Below are 13945 nucleotides of genomic sequence, written 5' to 3'. Positions count from 1 at the left end.
GAAGGCAAAACAAGGGACAATGAATGGAAACTAATCAAGGAGAGAAGCAACCTAGAACTTAGGAGATAATTTCCTAATAGCGATCCTAACAATTAACCAGTGGGATTGCTTTTCCTTCAGAGGTTGTGGTCACTCCATCATTGGAGGATTTTAAGAAGAGACTAGACAGTCACTTCTCTGGAATTATATAGAGTCTCCTGCTTGAGCAGGGGATTAGACTAGAAGACCTCCAAGGTCCCTTCCAACTCATAAAATTAGGAAGCACAATTGATTGTGATTGTTGCTGGGCAAATCTTAGATCAAGGGAGTGGGAAAGAAAAGATCAAGGACTAGGTTGTGGCAGAAACTTTTGAAAAGTAGACATTGTATAAATATAGACGTTGGGGATATTTCCAGAGATCTGCCTGGAATTACCTGGAACATTATAAAAGGAACACATTGTGAAGCCGCTGCAATTAGCCAACGTAAAGAAATCAGATTTTTTTTTTTAATATGGTACCCAGAGTTATATTAAACAAATAATTTACCATCTTAGATAGAGAAATGTGTTATTTGCTTGACGAAGTAAACACAGTGGCATATTAAACTAATTTTATCGACTCTGTGTGTGTGTGTGTGTGTGTGTGTGTGTGTGTGTGTGTGTGTGTGTGTATCAGCTGATAAGGAGAAGAACCTTGTGGCTTAGTGATTAACACATCTGCCTAAAATGTAATACAGCACAGGTTCTAATCCCAGTAAGGGTATGGCTAGCTGATGAGAGCTAAATAGCTTAATAGTCTCCCTTTATTTATTTATCAGCACAAATACAACACACACACACACACACACACACACACACAGATATGTGTGTGTGCGTGTGTGTGTGTGTGTGTGTGTGTGTGTATGTGTGTATATATATATATATATATATATATATATATATATATATATATATATATATATATATATATATATATATATATAATTTATTAACCTGCAAAATAAAATTGTGTCTTATTAAACGGAGAAAAACATACTTTTTGCCTTACTGAGTAATTTAAAAATCAGTACATTTAACTCCCTCAGAGAAAGTTGACAGAGTATATTAAAAACTCATGGATGTGTGCAGCAAATGTTGGAATGAATGGCTAAAATATATAGAGACACAGATTTTATTTTATTTTTAAAAGGAGGGGGAATAAAAAGCAATCTCTCGCAGCCCAATTTTTTTGAAAGACTTGCTGCTCAAATATTGAGAGAGAAATTCAAAAGGCAGCATTTCCATTTAAATGCTAATGGTATATTACAAATTAATAGAAGAAATGATGTGGGGTTTTTCAAAGATTTTAAATGTCTGAATGTTCATGGTTTTCACAGCATTACAAACCATCTGGATTTTGGAAATGTAGAAAATATCAAAATATAAATAAATGCCATATCTATTTCAGAATAAGATATATAAAGACAATACAATATACCTCAGTGCAAGAACAGCAATAAAAGCAAATCCTACTGCAAGTACATTAGTAGGCATAAGTAACTCCGCTGGATATTGATTTCTCACCCATGGCCTTGTTCCATGTACCTTTGTCCTGAACGGAGGTAACCCAGGCTTGAGAAATAGCTGGGGTTTGGAATTATACCTTGTGACCCAAGGAAATCAAGTATGAGTCAAAGTTTCCTGACAGAACAATTAGTCAATGCAACAGTTTGCCTCGAGAGGTAGTGTGTGCTCCATCCCTGGAGTTTTTAAAGAAGAGATTGGACAGCCTTTTGTCTGAAATGGTACAGAATCTCCTACTTGAGCAGAGGATTGGACTAGAAGACCTCCAAGAGCCCTTCCAGCTCTGCTACTTTGACATTTTATTGTAATTTGGAACAGGATTGACAAACAACATGGATTTGACTGTTTTCACACTGTTTCCCTTTTCTTCTTTCATATCTTTGATGCCTCTGTTTTGTATTATGACAGCCTAAAATTAAAATAGGAAGTGTAACCCAAATCTCTCAGTTTTGCTGGTATGATTGGATGAAACCAGAAAGTTGTAGTGTTTTATGTGCAGATATGTTAAAGGATGAATGGGGAGTCAGAGATTTGAAATGTTATGCCATAGTTTAAAGTTGGGTATCCCGATATAATGCAAGCCAACATAGTTGTGCCGACTAGCATTGTTGTACGAGGTCTACACGTGTGTGTATGTGTGACTGCCAATGCCATTACTGCAACCATTTTGTAATTTATCCAAGGTGTTACTACCCCAAAATATTAAGAAACCTAGTTCATGGTAATATCAAATTGGGCCACCGGTAGAATCTTTGGTAGCCATGATCCTCTTTGTATCTCCAGATTTCTTAAGGATCTTGCTTGGCAACAAGGAACCAAAGGGATATAATTTATATTTGTTGAGATCTGCATAAAGTTATTTTATTGAAGAGAGGAAGGAAATTGATGGATGAATGGAATAAACTATATTACACTAAATTAACATTATAGTGTAAAATCATCATTAAGTTTTCTGCCTGGAACAGTTAATTAAATAAGAAGTGGGAAATCCTGAAAAATTATAAGTGTGAATCACCAAAAGAAAAACCAACCCTGCATTGCATAAATGCTACTTTGCTGCAGTCTGTTCATCTATATGCGTTCTAAGGGGAAGAGAGAAATTAAAGCACAGCATGCTTATCTCTCCATTAGATTTAGAATTGTGCACCAATGCTGAGATCGGTTGGTTTTGAGTTGGTTCTAAGAAGCCCAATTGAAAACGGTGGAAAGCCTGTTGCCTATCCCACCTTAATAAAATCAGTCAATGTGGCTAATGTATTGTGTGCCATTATACCAACACATTTTAATTTTATTAAATTATTTCCATAAAATTATTATGTTAATAATAAAATAAAAGATATTTTATTACTATCTTTTGTGACTCTTTTTTTATTTTTAAAGCAGTCATGTATGTTGCAAGCTGTATTTTTTCTTCCTTTGTTCTCCTCTGCAGCTAATACAGACCATTAGTGCTGTTGATAAGGATGATCCCCTTGGAGGACAAAAGTTTTTCTTCAGTTTAGCTGCTGTTAATCCAAATTTCACCGTACAAGACAATGAAGGTATAATGCATACACAACAAGGATGATTAATTCTCATACACATTTCTACAGTGTATTGTACTTAGCAGTTAGATGTTATCTGATTCAGGAAATTAGGATATATATATATATATATTTAAAAAAGAAATGATTGGGGAAATATACAAAGAATGGAAGAAATGATAAAATACAACACAGTCTTCATAAATCAGAAAGCAATATACAACACAGTAATCAGAAAAGAATATACAACATAGAAATTAAATGGGTAGCTTTGAAGAAACTAAACTATAAAGAAACACTTTATATCCATAAAGTGTTAATATATACTACCTTTGACATATTATTAAGTCTAGCTGTATTGACCAATCTGTTGTGCCATCTTTTCAGTTTGATACAATATTTTTATTGTATTTATTGTATTGTATTATATTTATATAATAAATTAATAAATTAATATTTACATAATAAATTCTTAATTATTAAGCTAAATTATTTGACATTAAAAACTCTGTTATATTATTACTCAGGATGTATGATTATGGATAAGTGTTTTTTATACATGTTGATAAAGGAAGAATAGGGAAATAAAGCAAGTTTAGCAAGTTTGAAATGCCAAAAAAGTGAAATTGAAAAGGATAATGACGACGATGAGGATGATTTGATAAATCTTTTCAATTACTGAGCGGTGACCACCTAACATTTTGAAATGTTATTTTTTTTCCAGAATTTCCAAATAACTGCTTATTATTGAATCAAAAAGCATTTTTTTGTAGAAACAAGCCACTTAGATTTTCTAGATCTATTGGGGGGGGGGGAATATAATTGCTTTCCACGCAGAAGCCCCCAAATTCAAATGCTTTTGTGCAAAGAAGTTCTACTTAATCAGCATATAACAACGGATGAGTTTAAATATGTATTTCCATATGTATGAGCCATGGTGGTGCAGTGGTTAGAGTGCAATACTGCAGTCTACTTCTGCTAACTGCAGGCTGCCTGCAATTTGGCAGTTCAAATCTCACCAGGCTGAAGGTTGACTCAGCTTTTCATCCTTCCGAGGTGGGTAAAATGAGGACCCGGATTGTTTGGGGGCAATATTCCGACTTTGTAAACCGCTTAGAGAGGGCTGTAAAGTGGCATATAAGCAATAAGTGCTATTGCTATTTCAGACCAGGACCTGGTGTGGCTGTTACATTGCATTTTTTTTTTAAAAAAATAGAGATCTAGTTTACCTGCTAGATCTGTCCAGGAAATTGCCCTATAGACTCTGAGAGTTCAATTACAGAGGTGTTTTGTTTTCTAATATGCTGCCTTCTATCTATTATTATGAGAATTAAATTGTAAGGTAATAGATAAGGTAACTATTACCTTATAATTTAATTCTCAAACAAAGTTGCAAATGTTTGCATTTCTTACTAAGAAGCCACACATATACATTCATTGAAAAGGAGAAAAAAAAACACCTTTGGAGGAGAGAGGTTGTATTATTATTTAATGCCATAGTAAGAAAAAAAAAATACTACCAAAGTTTGTTTCAATGTGTGGTAAATTTGTTTCAATGTGTGTAGAGAGTCGAGGTGGCGCAGTGGTTAAATGCAGCACTGCAGGCTACTTCAGCTGACTGCAGTTCTGCAGTTCGGCAGTTCAAATCTCACCGGCTCAGGGTTGACTCAGCCTTCCATCCTTCCGAGGTGGGTTAAATGAGGACCCGGATTGTTGTTGGGGGCGATATGCTGACTCTGTAAACCGCTTAGAGAGGGCTGAAAGCCCTATGAAGCGGTATATAAGTCTAACTGCTATTGCTATTGCTATTGTTAAATGTCAGTGAAGCTGTAAGCGTGCTTACACTAGAAGTGTGGATTGCGTTCCTTGATGGGATTAATTGTAATGCATGTCTTGTTTGTGACTTCTTGGTTCAGATAACACAGCCCGGATTTTGACAAGAAGGAATGGCTTTAGCCGACATGAAAAAAGCACATACCTTCTTCCAGTGGTGATATCAGATAATGACTACCCCATCCAGAGTAGCACAGGCACACTGACAATCCGTGTGTGTGCTTGTGACAGTCGGGGAAACATGCAGTCCTGCAATGCGGAAGCTTTGCTCCTCCCAGCGGGCCTTAGCACAGGCGCACTCATTGCCATTCTGCTGTGCATCATCATTCTCCTGGGTAAGTTTCGAGGGAATAATCACATGCTAAGCGTAATACTACCAAATGCTAGATTTAACCAAGCTGTATTGGGTGCAACCCTTTCAAACACAACATCGTTGACTCTCCTTGCAACTAGTCAGAAACTAACCCCTTTGTAGCTACTGTAATTTGAGAGTCAACCTTGGATTATAGAAGAGCCGAGGTGGTGCAGTGGTTAGGGTGCTGTACTGCAGCCACTTCAGCTGACTGTTATCTGCAGTTCAGCGGTTCAAATCTCACTGGCTCAGGGTTGACTCAGCCTTCCATCCTTCCGAGGTGGGTAAAATGAGGACCCAGATTGTTGGGGGCAATATGCTGACTCTGTAAACCGCTTAGAGAGGGTTGAAAGCCCTATGAAGCGGTATATAAGTCTAACTGCTACTGCTATTGCTATAAAGCAGTTCGAGAACAAGTCATGCAGAGGCAGACAGTGTAAGCCCAGTTCAAATGATAAACTACTGCATTAAAGTCCATAACAAACCACAAAGAAAGCATGAAATATTAATACCAGACATGCCCAAAATGGGAACACATTAGGTTTGAAGACAGAACATTCAAAATGTTTCCTTGGAACAATTGAATTGAATTTCAATTTGTTAGGTTTCTATGCCGCCCAATCCCGAAGGACTCCGGGCGGCTTACAGAATAAAAAGAAATTAAAAGAGCTTAAAAACAATATGACACACAAAGTTAAAAAAGAATGCAACAAACACCAATCAGAAGGCCTGCCGGAAAATCCAGGTTTTAATGGCTTTGCAAAAGGCCATGTGAGTGGGTAGGGTCTGGATCTCTGGGGGTAGCTCATTCCATAGGGCCGGAGCGGCTACAGAGAAGGCCCTACTCCTAGGCGTCGCCAGCCGGCATTGTCCTGCTAAAGGCACCTGGAGAAGGCCCATCCTGTGTGATCTTATTGGTCTAAGGGAGGTATGTGGCAGGAGATGGTCTCATAGGTACCCAGGTCCTAGGCCATGTAGGGCTTTAAAGGTTGACTTGACTGCATTGTTACTGAACAAAATTATGGACAGCTTGAGTGTTTTGCCTTTCATTAAAACAAAACGTGAAACATTTTCAATGTTCCTTCCATAGGAAATGTTTTAAAAACTGATGTGAGTCCTTTGCTCTCTTTCACAGCCTACCTACCAAAAGTAACTGGCATAGCCATATACAATGGCTGCCACTTGTCATCAAAACTGCAGGAAAATATTAAAGAAAACTCTTGAATAACAGGTCAAACTAATCCCCTTTCAATCAACAACAGGGGAGGAGGAGACTACAAGACCTCCAAGGTCCCCCCCCCCCAACTCATTTTCTGATGGGATGTTTAAAATATGCACAGTCCCAAATACTTTGGAGATTACCATCTCATGCCAGAATGTAGACCTGGCTGCTGGTACTACTGCAGGTAGCATGTCCACCTAATCTTCCTTTCCGGTGGCCCCAAACTTCCTCTCCTCTGAAAGCCCGTTATAGCTGTGCACTTAATGTCACAGTCGCCTTGTGTCCCAATGAGCTCTGTTCAGCATATCAGGTAGCATCTACCCATAACTTGATCCTCCATTCCTCTTAGTGCACAATGACAAAAGAGTAAAATATACAAACTCCACCTTTATGTATCCAAATATATTAAATTAAGTGGCTGTACAGGTTGGTACCTGATGCACACAGATATTGCAAATATTTCTTCCAGCATGTCACAGAGATAGTTTGAAGTTTGAAGTTTAATTTTATTTATAGGCCGCCCAATCCCGAAGGACTCCGGACAGCTTACAGAGAGGGGAAATAAAAAAATAAAATAAATAAAATAAAATAAAATAGACAAGTTAAAAAACAACACAGGTACATTCATTTCAGTCGGAGCTGGATCTCAACGGTGAGGTCAACAGCCCCAGGCCTGCCGGAATAGCCAGGTCTTGACAGCTTTTCTGAAGGCCATGAGAGTGGGTAAGGTCCGGATTTCTGGGGGTAGTTCGTTCCAAAGGGTCGGGGCAGCCACAGAGAAGGCTCTCCTCCGGGGAGCCGCCAGCCGACATTGTCTGGCTGACGGCATCTGAAGGAGGCCCACCCTGTGGGATCTTACTGGCCATTGGGAGGAGTGTGGCAGTAGGCGGTCTCGCAGGTATGCTGGTAACAATACAAGATAGTAACAATTAGCTGCTGAAAGTAGCCAAAAATTGCCCTAATCCTAACTAACTAACATATCACAGCCTGCTTGTTCAAAGCCATCATTTTCATAAGAGCTAGTGTGAACCTGATTACTTTAATGTACCCTGCAGTTTATTTCTTCATGACTGTTTCATTCATTGTAATGGCATCTTGCTCTGTTTAAGACCGGGGGCCTTATCTCAAGGCTACAGATTGTTGCCACAGTGGAAAAGATACCTGTTTGGATGCCTAAGAAGATCTTTAAGCATTCTAGACAGCAAAAGATGTTTATTGCATTCATCCTGCTGGCCCATTTTTCACTAACAAATAACAGGAAGCACAGCATGGGTTTTCAAGATTAAGGTTGTGGTGTATTTATCACCAATACACATTAAACCTAATTAAAGGAATTGTGTCTCCCAAATGATAGACAGGCCTGATTTTCAGGGATCCGGCAGGGAACGTCCTTTGAAACACACACCCAGAAAAAAGCCCAGGTTAAAATCAAAGGCCTTACCACTCTTTTCTCTATCTCATTTAAAAAAAAGACTATTGTAAAGCTGGACAGAAGAAATAACAAAGCTTAACTGCCTTGAGAATGTGGGAATTACAGTATTTGAAAAACAGACAGCTATATATCTGCCAGTTTTAGGACAAGCAGCAGTAGTAGCAATCCAGAAAATGACAGAATCCAGTAATGTGCTTTGATGCGATCCAGACCTTCCTTTCCTGGTGTTGTGCTAGCAACAAACAGATCCAGACTAGCTCCTCATTATGTCATTTGCTGCTTATATGCCTACTGCATTATACCAACATTCAGTTCCAGATTATCCTTAGCTTGGCTAAGACAAACATTTATACTGGCCCAAGGAGGAAAATTCAAAAGACAATGCTCCTTTTTGCTAGAAAGGACATCTTAGCACAGTCTTCTTTCATATTTTGAAGAAAGCACTCAAGAGAAAATTGCCTGATTTCAAATAGAGAACACGCAAGTCATTTTGCACATCCCTAGTTATATTATCACAGTAACTCAAAGTGTATATATTCCTATCAGCTACCTGACAATTCAGAACCTTTCCTTAGTATTATTTAAGCCACTGTGGTCTTGGGATTTCAGTCTGAACATATCCAGGCTTACACTAATACATTCACAAACAATGTTTTGCTTAAAACATAAACTGTCATTCACTGAAAGTCCATACATAACATTTATCAAGTAGGCTATATTAAAATTTCCATGATGATTTAGACAGTTGTTTCTGAGATGTTAAAGTTCTCACTTGATGAGTTTAGTCCCTCATTTCTTGCTGTATTCAGGTCTTTTCCCATGTAAGATTGAGATTGTCTTGGCAACGTTTTGGCGAGGTCCCACTTGCCATCTTCAGGCTGGTGTTTTCGGCTTCGTGCTTGTGCGAGTAAAACGTGGTCGGAGCTGCTGTCTCTCTATAAATCTTGGTGGGGGTGTGTATGGAGTGCTGGCTTTGTTGCTGTAAGTGGGTTGATTGGCTGTGTAGTTGCATCCTGATTGGTAGATGGAGTTGATGTTTGTAGATTTGTTGGCTGTTTTGTATCATCCTGTGTGGCTGAGGTGCTGGCTGTGTGTCCATTGTTCTTTTGGGTTGTAATGACCTGGGTGGTGGGTGGACTCCTTTGTTGACTAGGGCTAGTTTCCAGATGTCTGGTAGGCGGGAGGTATCATCATGTTTATTCATGTTGTGGGGGTGTTTCGCTATTTTGATGGCTTCCATAATTATTCTCTTGTTGAAGTGTTCAGTTTTGGAGATGAATTTGGTTCCTTCAAAATCAATTTCATGTCTTGTTGCTTTAAGGTGCTGGAAAAGGGAGGAAGTTTTTTTCTTTTTTTCTGATTGTATTCTTGTGTTCTGCGATGTGTGTATTTATTCTCCTATTAGTTTGTCCAATGTACGTGGCAGGGCAGATTTTGCAAGGTATTTCATAGATTCCTTGGTTTTCTAGCTGGATCTTGTCTTTGGAGTTCCTTAAGATATTGGCTATTTTTTGGTCAGTGCTGAAGGCTGTCATGATATTGTGCTTGTGGAGAATTTTACTGATTTTATCCGTGTCCCTCCTCCCTTACATCAAAGGCACCATGGATAAAATCAGCAAAATTTGCCACAAGCACAATATCAAGACAGCCTTCAGCACTGACCAAAAAATAGCCAACATCTTAATACAAAGATAAGATCCAGCTAGAAAACCAAGGAGTCTACGAAATACGAAACACCCCCACCAAGATTTATAGAGAGACGGCAGCTCCGATCATGCTTTACTCGCACAAGCACAAAGCCGAAAACACCAGCCTGAAGATGGCGAGTGAGACCTCGCTGAAACGTTGCCAAGACAATCTCAATCTTACAATCTTACATGGGAAAAGACCCAAATACAACAAGACCAACATACCTACACCCGTGAAAATCTACGAACACACACACACACACACACACATATTTTTATTTATGTATTCAAAAGTTTTATTTCTTTTAAAAAACACAAATATTTCAACATTCCCCAATCAGTAAAACATCGAAGTACAATTTTTTTTGTATGCCCCTCCCTCCCTCCACCCCCAACCCCCCTCCTCCTTCCCCTCCCAACTTCCCAGAACCCGTACATGGTATGGATTTTTAACAAACACAGTCTAAAATCTATTGAGAAAAAAGAAATAAAGAAATTAATAACATCTCTACACTGATCTTAGCTTCTTCTTGCTGAGCTAACTTTAAACAATTTAAATCATTTCTGATCTTAAGCATAGGCTAACTGGAATTTCTTGGTCCCATATTTATTTTGTATATAGTCAATCCATTTTTTCCAGTCTCGTTTATATCTCTCATTTGAATGATCTTTAAGATATGCCGATATTTTAGCCATCTCGGCTAAATTTGTGACTTTCAATGTCCATTCTTGAGTTGTAGGCAAGTCTTCCTTCTTCCAGTATTGCGCCACCAACAGTCTTGCTGCCATTATTAGGTGCAGAATCAAGTTAGTCTCTACCACTGTAAAGTCAGTACATATACCTAGTAAGAATAGCTGAGGAGTAAACTTTATCACACACACATTTTTACATGCTTTCAAACTGCTAGGTTGGCAGAAGCTGAGACAAGTAATGAGAGCTCACTCCATTACATGGCGCTAAGGATTTGAACCATCAAACTTCCGACCTTTCTGATTGACAAGTTCAGCCTCTTAGCCACTGAGCTACCCCATCTCTTATATCATCTCTCTATGATATATTTATAGTAGCTTAAAAACAAGGAACAATGGGAAGAAGTATTCCGTTTTCAATCTGTACGTAATTGATTTCTTTTATGGTTCTTTTGTGTTTTTTTTTTAAAGAATAGTTAAGCTGATGGTTGATAGATTAATCAGCAGTTGTTTGCAATGAATCTGTCCTTTCATATTCAGGTGCAAGAGCATATAATTATTGCTTGAAACAAGGATAGAAATTGACAATTAACTTCCTATTCTATTTCTGTGTTTCTATAGCAGCCTCCTCAATCTAATGCCCTCTAGTTATATTGGAATCACAACTCCCCAAATTATCAACTCTACAAAACAAAACACTAAAGGAAAACAGCAATGTTGGTTTGCTTCAGCAGGGATTTTTTTTACATTTCTTCCTTGGTTCATTCCACAAGTCCAGGATCAGAATAATTAAGATTTATCCAAAAAGAATATAGCAAAACAGTCTTATATTAAATCTGGGAGGGCTCAGTAGCTTAATGATGCTGGAGATGGTCTCTGCTGAAGCAGTTAGAGTCTTAGTACTGTGGAACAGGATGAGCACCGTCACTTGCCTCAGCTTCTGCCCACCTAGCAGTTTGAAAGCATGTTCTATGCAGTGACGTGCGGTGAGGTTCACCGCCGGTGAGGCAAGTGGGCAGGATTTCGCCTCCCCCCCACCATCTGGAATAGTGTGCACGTACACGCCATCCACCCCCTCACCCCAGCTGCACCTGAGGAGAGGGGGGGAAGCCAAGCAGAGCCCCCCCTTCCCACTCAAAGCCCCCTTAAAGCAGAGAACAAGCCCGCTCTATGGCGGACAGACGCGCTGGCACTTTAAAGTGCCAGCGTGCCTCCCGGCCACAAACCAGGACATGTTTCGCTCTATGGCGGGCTGAGGCGGCATGGCTTTAAAAAATAAAAATAAAATAAAAAATAAAAATAAATGTGCCAGCCCGTGCACCAGCAGAGGCGGGTAAACACACACACACACACACACACACACACACAATAAAAAACAAATTACAATTACTTACATTACAAATAATTTTGAATCCCCCCTCCCTCCGTCCGATCCACATACCTTTTCCAGGTGTGGATTTCTACTCCCCTCTTGTCCACCTGCCATGATGAAAGTGTAAAAAATTAAATAAAAAAGCAACTTACTTAGGCAAGGCTGCCAAGGCATGATTTGCTGCTCCCAGATCAGGAGGCAGGAGAATCACGTGCCTCCTTTGCATACGGAATTTTTCGCTTTTTAACCCTTGCTTAACTCTCAAAAGGCGAAAAATTCCTTATGCAAAGGAGGCCCATAGTTCTCTCACCTCCCCCTACAGTTAGCACTAAGCAGACTCAGAGTCACTGTGACTCTGGAGTCTGGCAGCAACTACCTTGGCCTTTTTAATTATTTTAAAAATTATTTTCTTTTCCTCATGAGACTGGTGAGGCAAGTAGATACAACGGCACCTCTTCGGTCGGAAGACAAACTGGTGCTCCATGCAGGCAGTCAGATTCCTGCCGGCTCTGAATCTTCCCGGTTGCAACACCTGTTTGCAAGGTGGATCCAGGGGAGGGAGGGGATCCGTGGATGATGCTACAAGAACAGCTGCTCAATTTTCTTCCAGTTCTTCTGTCTCTTATGGTGCACCATGGGTAGCGTGCAAGCATGTGCCTGGCAGCACTGGTAAACAGACAGCCAAACTACTACTCTGCAATTGCATTGTAGTCTCCTGGCTAATGTAACGATAATGACAATAAACCAAGTTGCATACTTATCTTTATGAAGAAAAAGTATGATAAAATGTTCATTTTTAGTTAATTCATGCTTTTTCTTTCTTTCTTCCAAGTTATAGTGGTGTTGTTTGCTGCTCTAAAGAGGCAGCGCAAGAAAGAGCCTCTGATCCTCTCTAAAGAAGACATCAGAGACAACATCGTGAGTTATAATGATGAAGGGGGTGGAGAGGAAGATACCCAGGCTTTTGATATAGGCACTTTGAGAAATCCCGCGGCGATTGAAGATAAGAAACTCCGCCGAGATATTATCCCAGAAACATTATTTATACCACGGAGGACTCCTTCTGCTCCAGATAATACAGATGTCCGTGATTTCATTAACCAAAGGTTGAAGGAACATGATCACGACCCCTCTGCCCCTCCTTATGACTCTCTGGCGACTTATGCCTACGAAGGAAATGATTCTATAGCTGAATCCTTGAGTTCTTTAGAATCTGGCACCACTGAGGCAGACCAAAACTATGATTACCTCAAGGAATGGGGCCCTCGGTTTAATAAGCTTGCTGAGATGTATGGTGGAGGCGAAAGTGATAAAGACACTTCCTAACCTGCGGTAGGATATATAGTTCAATTGAGAGGAGGTAACTTTACAGATACGTTTTCCACGTGACAATATTTGATGTTCAGGAGCATTCTCCTACCACTCAGCACAATGTTTCTTTTTCTTCTTCTTTTTTTCCCCCCCTTCGTTTTGGTTTTTGAATTGCTCATTAATGTCCTTTATTCTTTCTTGTAAAATGTCACATGGAATATATTCAGCATTTTATTTCACCCTGTTCTGAAAGCCAAAGCAATTGAAATTTGGTGTCATCCATTTTATTAAATAAAGGAGAGGCTGTTTGAGAAGGTATATAATCTCTCAAACAGTCAGATGAGAGTTGCTTCTGTTAGGTACATGCTCTCCACTCGCAAGGAAAGCTTTGAAAAAGACCCAGACTGCGATCTACAAAAGAATCACGCATGCACATTCCACATGCCCACCCACATTTTCCTTGGAAATGTGTTTCTTTTTCTGAAACTATGCACAGAAGACCCCCCCCCAATAAACCGTATTAAGCATTTTCATTCAGAGAGTGTGCTCTCTCCTAAATCTACGCATATAATGAACAAACTGGGGTTTGTTTCTTGTTTTGTTTTGGGTTTTGGGTTTTTTTTGGGAGAAAAATAGCTCCTCTGGAAAATAATTTAGTGCTATATACCCTGAGAGTTTTTGATAGACACGTTCAGATTTCATTGTTTAAGAACAATAGTTATAATCTGGGGTTTTTCTGCTTGTGCAGCTTCCGAAAAATGAACTGGGGGGAAAAATTGAAATGGTATGGACAGAGTGTCTGTGCATTTCCTTTTGGATCATAACCCAAAAGAAGTAGGAAGAAAACAGTTGCCCCTATTCTGTACATTAAAAAAAAATTGACCCCTGAAAATGTACACGTGGTGTTAATGTGATATGCAGCTGGTTTAAAAAGAAAAAAAAATTGTGCAACTTCATTTCATCAGATTCTATCTGCCAA

At 39.3% G+C, this 13945-nt stretch overlaps 1 protein-coding gene across 2 annotated transcripts in view; it reads left to right on the top strand.

The window, feature by feature from the left end:
• The window catches only part of LOC116510352 (cadherin-10), an 86985-nt gene extending 74004 nt beyond the window's left edge, over positions 1-12981 (top strand). For both annotated transcript variants that reach the window (XM_032219868.1, XM_032219870.1), the window contains 3 exons: positions 2976-3084; positions 4983-5234; positions 12488-12981. In XM_032219868.1, the coding sequence (XP_032075759.1) occupies positions 2976-3084; positions 4983-5234; positions 12488-12981 (855 nt within the window). The remainder of the gene's footprint in view (positions 1-2975; positions 3085-4982; positions 5235-12487) is intronic.
• Positions 12982-13945: the final 964 nt, after the last annotated feature.

This window comes from Thamnophis elegans, chromosome 6 (genome assembly GCF_009769535.1).
Source record: "Thamnophis elegans isolate rThaEle1 chromosome 6, rThaEle1.pri, whole genome shotgun sequence".
Taxonomy (NCBI): domain Eukaryota; kingdom Metazoa; phylum Chordata; class Lepidosauria; order Squamata; family Colubridae; genus Thamnophis; species Thamnophis elegans.
This window is presented reverse-complemented; position numbering and strand designations above follow the sequence as displayed.